The sequence below is a fragment of the Grampus griseus genome (assembly GCF_964374135.1).
Source record: "Grampus griseus genome assembly, chromosome: 12".
NCBI classification, from domain to species: Eukaryota; Metazoa; Chordata; class Mammalia; order Artiodactyla; family Delphinidae; genus Grampus; species Grampus griseus.
Window position 1 is genome coordinate 2,193,347 of NC_139006.1, and position 8,541 is coordinate 2,201,887.

The 8,541-nt window shown below is 54.2% G+C and overlaps 1 protein-coding gene across 1 annotated transcript; it reads right to left on the minus strand.

Annotated features, from left to right (window-relative positions):
* Window positions 1-732: 732 nt before the first annotated feature.
* Window positions 733-2,478, minus strand: FZD10 (frizzled class receptor 10; the record flags this gene model as incomplete). Its single annotated transcript, XM_082667951.1, has 1 exon — window positions 733-2,478. The coding sequence occupies one exon, from the start codon at window positions 2,476-2,478 to the stop codon at window positions 733-735; it is 1,746 nt and encodes a 581-aa protein (XP_082524077.1).
* Between the last annotated feature and the right edge of the window lie 6,063 nt (window positions 2,479-8,541).

The following is an 8,541-nucleotide window of genomic DNA, read 5'->3' on the forward strand; positions in this document are numbered from 1 at the left end:
TATGTACAGCAAAATACTTGTTTCTCTTTTGATTTTCACGTAAAGAGAAAAAAAAATGTATTGCACATCGTTGGCATTGACCAATATGAGGTTTGGTGGAAGTTTCTATGTCGGAGAAAGACCATTTGTGGAGGCTGGAGTCTCTTTTAAGTGACTCCAAATCCACTGGAGGGTACTGAGTTGTCAGGCTTTCTCTTTCTTCCTGTTGGCACAGAAGTTGCTGTCTACACGCAGCCTTCCTGAGGGTGGCCCTGGGCTCCCCTGCCGGACAGTGACTCTCTCTCTTTCTCCCTTTTTGAAACTCAGCAGAGGCTCTTTAATTTGCAAAGAAGTTATCTCTTCTCTGATTTGTAAATGGATAGCAAAGCCAACTCAAACACACAGATGTATATTTATGGAAGGTTCTAAACAAAAGTTTTCTTCTGGGGGCCTGAATCAACTATGTTACCACAAATTAGTTACACAAGAGGCTACTTAACTGGGAGGGTTCTCCTTCACTGAAAACAAAAACAAAACAAACCCCTTTAAGTACATTTTGACTTTCAGTGTTATCACAGCATCCTGAATTTCAGGGTAAAAGCTTTTTATTTTTTTCCTTTTACTTTTATTTAAAAAGAAAAAACAGAACAAAACAAGCAAGCAACCAACCGACGGAGAAAAGCACCATGTTTGGCTCTGACTCTGCCACTGCATCCTCCCTGGGAAAGTTTTCCGCGCCGGCCTTCCCTCCATTCACACGCAGGTGGGAGGCTGGGCAGGGATTTCATATTTCCCGAGATGGGTTTTTGGGGGATGCTGGGCTTTTTTGTAAATTCCACTGCTGGTGATCACGCTGGCCGGTTTTCTTCGGCTCTTTTTCTTGAACCTGCGGCTGCAAACGTTCTGCCAGGACTGCAGAGTCTTGGATGTCCAGACCCACATGCCACTGGTGATGCCCACCACCAACAGCATGAAAATCTTCACCATGAAGATCTCCACCGCGGGGATGGAGGCGGCCATCAGACAGTCCAGGTTTTTAGTCTGGTTGTTCATTTTGCACTTGTGCTGCGTGGCCAGGATTTTCCAATACTCCACGTTGAGGCGTTCGTAAAAGTAACAGGCAATCACACAGGTGGCCGGCACCGTGTAGAGCACGGAGAAGACCCCTATCCTCACCATGAGCTTTTCCAGTTTGTCCGTGTTCTCCCCACCCGTTTTCATCACCCTCCGGATGTGGAAAAGGGCCACGAAGCCCGAGAGGATAAAGGAAGTGCCGATGATGAGGTAACAGGCCAGCGGGATGAGGACGAAGCCGGTGAGGGCGTTGACGTCCATGCTCCCCACGTAGCAGACGCCGGTCAGCTCGTCCCCCGCGACCCTGCGCATGACCAGGATTAGGATGGTCTTCACGGCCGGGATGGCCCAGGCGGCCAGGTGGAAGTAGCTGCTGTTGGCCTCGATGGCCTCGTGGCCCCACTTCTTGCCCGCAGCCAGAAACCAGGTGAGCGTGAGAATCACCCACCACAGGGAACTGGCCATGCCGAAGTAGTAGAGGACCAGGAAGACCAGGGTGCAGCCCGTGCTCTCAAGCCCCTCCTGGATGACGTACAGCTGCCCGCTGTCCCGGTCGCAGGCGACGCTCTCGGCGCCCGCGAAGAGGCGGATGATGTAGCCCACCGAGTAGACGCAGTAGCACATGGAGAGGAAGATGATGGGGCGCTCGGGGTACCTGAAGCGCGCCGGGTCGATGAGGAAGGTGAGCACGGTGAAGGCGCTGGAGAAGAAGCAGAGCACGGACCAGACGGCCAGCCAGACCACGGCGAAGTGCTTGTCGTCGCGGCTCCAGTAGACGTCCACGCCCGGCGTGCAGAGCGGCGCGCACGACGCGCTCTTCTCCACGTGGCGGAACTTGCCCGGGTTGTCGCAGCCGGCGCGCCCGGGTCCCCCGTCCTTCAGCTGGTTCTCCTGCGCGCTGTGCGGCCGCTGCGGCCGGAAGAGCGGCGGGAACATGCCCGAGCCCCGCGCGGGCTCGTCCGAGCCGTTGTTGGGCGCCTCCATGCACAGGTAATTGGGGTCGTTCTTGTTGGGGAGTTTGCTGCAGTCCAGCGAGTCGGGCCACTTGAAGTTGAACTGCTCCATGATCGGGGAGCACTTGAGCCGGGCCTGCTCGCACATGACCCGGCAGGCGGGGATGGGGGTGGAGACTTGCTCGGTGCACATGGGCGCGTACAGGGAGCACAGGAAGAAGCGGAGGTGGCCGTGGCAGCCGTACTCCACCAGCGGCGCGAACTCGTGCAGCTGGATGGCGGCCTCGCGCTGGTTCTCGTGGCCCATCAGGTTGGGCATGCGGGTCATGTTGTAGCCAATGTCCTTGCACATCGGGATCTCGATGGGCTGGCACCTGCCGTCGCCCGGACGCTCCATGTCCATGGAGCTGATGGCGGCGCACGAGCCCATCACCTGAAGGACCAGCCACAGGCGGGGGCCCGGGCGCTGCATGGTGGCGTCGGAGGTGTCCCCGCGGGGAGGTCGGCCGCCCTCAGAGCCGCCGCTCCGGGGCTTGGGCTGCCGGCTCCGGCTCCTCGTCCCCGCTCGGGCCCCCGCCCATGCCCGCCCAGCTCAGCCCGAGCGATGCGCACGGAGCGCCCCCGGCCCCGCTCTCCGCGCGCCGCCTCCGCCGAGGTGAGGCCGCGGAGGAGACGAGCAAAGTTTGCGAACAATACCGGGAAGCGACAGGACCCCCGGAGCTCTCGGCGCGCGGGCCGCCGCCGCCGCCGCCGCCAACTTTGGCCTCTCGTGGGAGCGCGCGGAGAGGGCGGGCGGCGCGGGCGCACGGGGGCCGGCGGCTGGCGGCGGCTCCGCCCTCCCCGCGCCGGCCTCTGCCCGGCCCGGCCCGCAGCCTTTCGGAGATCTGGTCCCGGCCGGAGCCGCCGAGCGAAAAGGCAAAGGGGGAAACAGCCGAGCGGTGACAGGCCCCGCCCCCGGGCCGCGCGCCCCGCCCCGCCCCGCCGCTGCTTTGCATGAGAAAGCGCAGCTCCGGGCCGCCCGCTCCCGCCGCCGCCCCCCGGCCCCCGGCCCCGCGCCGCCGCCCTCCCGTGCGTCCCTCCTGCCGCTCCTTCGCCCTCTGCGCCGGCCTCCAACTTGGCCTCGCGCCGCCTCCCCGCCTGCGCCCCCTTTCCCGAGGAGCCCCCGGCCTCGTCCCCCGCAGCCCAAGGACGCCGGGGTGACTGGGAGTTCGGGGCCTGGCCGGAGGAGGGGCGGGCTGGTCCGCGGCCGAGGCTGGGGGCGCGTCGCCCCTGGTTTTTATGGTGGGTCCCGGGCGGAGGGCGCTTTCAAAGCGAGGTGGGATTTGCGTTTTATGGCCTCGGCCATAAAGTGGCCCCTTAGCTTGTAAACCTGCTCGCATCTTCCCGAGGCTGCGGAGTTACCAGGCCTGCGTCGGGTCTCCGGCTCCGGGGAGGGGTCTCTTTGAAATTTCAAAGAGTAGAGCTAAGGGCCGGGGGGGAAGGGCTCTGGGAATCCAGATTTTAGGACCGCTCCTCCGCGGTTTCCGCGGAGAAGGCGGGGAGGGGGAGGAGGAGGGGGAGGGGCGGGCAGCTTCCTGGGGCTCTTTAGGTCCCACCCCCCCCCCCGCCTCGGGCCGCGGGGGGCTTGGCGTGTAGCAGAGGGACCCGCGCCCCCGACAGCGCCGCGGAGTTGAGGGGCCTCGCGCCAGGCAGGGCTGCTGATTTCTTCTAGGCGGCTGGGTTTATTTATTATAGGAAGTCATTCGCTCGTCGGGTATTTATATTATTTGGCCAGTGATTTGCCCGACTGCTCCCTCCTGGGCTGCAGACCCGCGGGATGCTGCGGCGTTGAGGGTGGGAGGTGGGCGGGCGCTGAGTCAGCTCGCTCCGAGGGTCCCCAACTCCCCGGGCAAGGGGAGGCGCCCGTGCCTCTCAGTTCTCTTAAAAGGTGCGGAGGGAGCGCCCTGGCCCAGTGCCCTTAGATCACCCCCCTCGGATGGGGGGCGCCAATTGGGGACGAAGTCACTTCGGCCACGCACGCCCACGCCCCACCTCCAGAGAACTTGCCCGTCGCGTCACCTGGCTGCCCGTATTAACCCTTCAGTAAACAGGACCCCTAGGGGGTGGCCGGGCCTCTCTCCTCTTAGCCGCTCTCGAGATCAAGATCTCTTAAAGTTTTCCGGAAACTCCCAGGATCACGCATAGCGGGGGCAGTTGGAGGACTTTCCCGGGCGGGAGGAGAGGTCAGAGGAGCGGGCCCTGCGGACCGGGGCCTCCTTTGTCCTCCTGCCTTTCTGGGGTTAGCCCTCTGCAGGGGTGTACCGTGTGTCCAGACATCCCTGAGAGTCGGTGCGGGGGGCCCCCGGTCTTGCCGCCCCCCCGCCTCCCCCCCACCCCCGGGGCTCTGCAGGAGCGGCGGGCGCTGCGGGTCCCTGGCTATTTCTAGGAAGCGCCGAAGAAGGAAACACTACTGCTAGGAAGCTTCTTGTCGGCGGGGGCAGAAGTGGGGCACTTCCTCTGAGAAGGCTTTTTAGAGTATTGGCTTTTATTTGAAACAAGTCTCAGGATTTTACATCTAGTAAACTTGGGAGAACTCACATATCCACCTTCCTTCCTTCCTTCCTTCCTTCCCTCCTTCCTTCTTTCCATCCATCCAGCCAGCCAGCAAACACTGAGACGAATGAGGCTGGGAGTTGCACCGGGCACTGAATCAGTGTCCCTGGATCTCAGTGTGAGGTGTTGGAAGAGGTTCGGGTGAGGAAGAGAGTGGAGAAAAAGGTGGTCGAGGTGAACGCTAAGGCAGTCAGAACAACCGCCTTCAACTGGATTGTTTGCCGAGATGCTTTTTCCAAGGCTGCCAGTTTTCTTATGATAGTTTGTTTGTTTGGGGATGGGCGTTTTTTTGTGCGTGTGTATATATTTTTTGAGTCTAGTGAGCTGTTTTCCAAACCTTTCCATTAAAAAAGATTCAGTGGACATCCCTTGGCTTTTCTAGAATTTTCCTTGCCAAGATCCTTCCTTGGACATCATTTTCCTTCTTTTCCTTTTCCTTTCCTTCCCTCAGAAGCTCTGAAAATATAAATGTGAGAGAGTCAGGGGCAGTGCCAAACACCGGGAGTGGGGTGTTAGCTATTTGAGAAGGTGCCTCCTAATGGATCTTTTCTGTGCTGTTTTACGTCGGCCACGTTCAGACCCGTTATTTTCACTACAACCGCTTCAGATTGCTTTCTTCTCTCGTTTTTTTTTAGAAAAAATGTCTGCAGAAGTGCTTCGCTCTGCCCAGCTGAGATGGAAACCAACAAATAGACATTATGATAGAAAAATGAGGCTCTGAGAAATCACCAACTGCAAGATAACTCTGTAACTAATAAATGAAAAGGGTCTTTTGATGGCTCCGGCTGAAAAGATATTTTATTTTATTTTATTTTCCTGTGTGTGGGATTTGAGATGTGTGATTCTAAGAAGCAGCGGGTTCCCTGCTGCTTAGCCCGGGCTGGCAACCGGCCCCCCTCTGGCAAATGTTATGGAGAATTGGGAGGAATTTTATGGCTGTCTCTCCCCTCAGCTCTTTTTTCTTTTGTCTTCTTTGAAGAATGACTTTAGACATTTTATTTACATATTTAACCACGGATGAAAGAGGGAAAAGAAAGCATTTGGGGCTGTCGTGGGAATAGCGATATGTTTAAATTAATGGAAATCTTATTAGGCCTCTAAAATTTTGAGCAAAGGTTTTTAATGAAACTTTATAATTAAACATGATTTCAAATAACATGCAGGGACAAGGAATATATATATATATATATATTTGTATATATATATATGTTTCACCCCAACTGCCTAAAAATATATATATGGGAGAGACACTCTTAAACATTAACTACCTTCAAGTTCTTGCAAATGTTTGCCCAGAAAAGTATAAGGTTTTTGAATGGGAATATGATTTCAGGAGTCAGGCAATATTTTGATGGAAAACTAAATATTTTGGGATGGAAGGGAATTGAGAGAGAGGCAGAGTTTCATCTCGTTCTAGCGAGGTCCGAAGTAGAAAACACTTTGACACAGATATTGCTAAAAATCAAAGTTGTATCGCCTCTTACGGTGTTATGGTCAGTGGAAATTTTAAGCACTGTGTGAGATCTTTCTGAAATGAGATTTGAGAAAACTCACAGTAATCTCTTTCAGATAAAAAGTACTAGCTCTTTCAGCAATAGAAAGAAATTGAACCATAGACTTAGCACGTTACAAGCTAATTGCGAGAGTGAACTTGTAGCATATCAGCAGAGTTTAGGAAAGGAAAAGGGTGTTAATAAAGTTGAAGGTAGAAAGTGGTTCAGGTTATCTGTGTTTTCCAGGAACAGTTGCTGGGAGCATCTCTCTTGGCACACTGATGTTTGATGATCCCATGAAGTGAGCGCGGTGTTACTTCTTTTATCTCCTACTATCATCAATATTTGTATTTCATCAGCGCGGTTCCGATTCTCCTTTCAAGTAAGAACGAGATGCTCATAATTGCCCGACATGCAGAGCGATCTCTGATACCAAAAGGCGCCATTTTCCCTGACCTCCTCTTGGGTTACGTTTCTGCAGACACTTATTATCAGATTTAAAAAAAAAAAAAAAAAAAAGGCATGGAGAATTCTGCTTTCTAACCAAGCAAGCGTGCCCTTTCCCCCCACCCCTACCGCCCCACATTTTTCTCCAAGGAAAATACCTTTGGTCATCTGAAGGGATGCTTTACTAAACACACAGCGTGCGCCACCCGAGAAGCCAGGCGAGCTGCCGCAGATTCAGCGGGCACAGAAGTTTCAATTCCACCTAAAAACACTCGTCGGAAGAGGTTGAGATGGGGGTGGGGCGATGAGAAACAAACAGCAAAGCGTCCACATCATAAAACGGATGACTGGAGGGCACTCTGTCTCCCCAGCACAATTTAGACAGCGATTTTAAGGCCACTTCCCTTGAAACGTGGTTTGAAATATTACCAAAGGTTCCACGGGGTGCATTAGTGTGAATTGCAAATCAGAGCATGTCTCTAATCCCCCTTTCAAGGCCCGGCTTTGGATCACTGGCGTCTACGCGGCTCCCCACTGCTTCTGGCGCTGGAGCGACCATTCAAGGGGACAGCTTTCCCCTCTATTCCCACACTCCAAAAACAACACCGCAGACAGACACCCTCCAACTAAATTAGATTAAACTCCTTCTCCTCCACATGGCATTAGCCTTTTCACTGCCCAAGATTCATTATCCGGCGCCTCCTAATTTAAAGATACAGTATTTCTTTTTCATCTCAACAGAGACGGGCGAGAGCGACACACACGCTGAAAAAGGGGACAAAGCCGGCCTTCGATGTAAGTGCTTCCAGATTACAAGGACATTATCTGTTTAAAATATAGGAAGGCTTAGCACACGTCTGCTCTAAAATACAAACAAATTGACCCTTCACCTCTGACAGAACCGGCCCCATCAAAGTACTTAAACCTGTAATTCTGTACGGAGCTGCTCCGGGGGGTGGGAGGAGAATTCTATGGGAAGAAAAATCAGAATTCCAGAAAAATGAAACAAAAGGGCATCCTTGTGTGTACGCGTACGTGTGTGTGTTGCAGGGATGGGGTGTGTGTGTTTTGTTTTGTTTTGCATTTATATTCCAAACAGCTTTAAGAAACGGCCTTTTGGAAATGAACACACATGGTAGGAGCTCAGACTTCAGTTTCGGATGGGATTGCTTTGCTTCTGCCCCGCCCCCTCCTCCCCCCCTTGGCTGTTGGGTGTATATTGATTTAATTACTCACCTTCCCATCTGTTTCCTTTCTGCTTTGCGCCTCCACCCTGGGACCCTTTTTCATTGCCTGTCCTGAGATGGGATGCTAAGAAAGAGGCCAGTACCACCCTCTCCAGAGGCCGCTGCCCCTGCACAGGTGAGGGGGGCGGATTAGATGGGGAGACCTTCCCTTCAGGGACAGAGCGGATACACCCACAAGCCTGGTCCTGCCTTAAGAAGAAAGGGAAAAGAACCAACCTCCCAGTTTTGCCCTGATGAGTCTGAAACCACTTTGCCAAAACCAGGGGCAGCTCTAACCCGTGGTGGTGACTATGTAGGATCTGGGTCTTAATCCCCTGCCCCATGTTCTAGCCTCATGACCTAGGGAGAGTTCCTTCCTGTCTCCATGCCTCAGTTTTCTCATCTGAAAAATGGGCAGCAGTGGGGTTCCAACCTCACAGGGCATGGGGAGGATTGTGCTGTGATACACGCGGAGCACTTAGAGCAATGCTAACAAGTGCAGGGTTCACCGCAGCTGTCATGATGGTTGCAATGCAGTGTCCGTGGAAGCTGAGAGCACCATCAAGGATGCAACAGGGCGTGACATTAGTGAGCAGGGGGTTTGGGCAATGACAATGTTAGGCCTGAAATAATATAAGCCAATAATCATGTACGTCAATAATTAAAGTGCTAACCAGAGTAAACGTTGATTGAGCATTTGACCCATGCCAGGCACTGTTCTAAGCCTTTCACGTGACCCCATGAAGCAGGTCCAGGGGAGATTCCCACTTCCCAGTG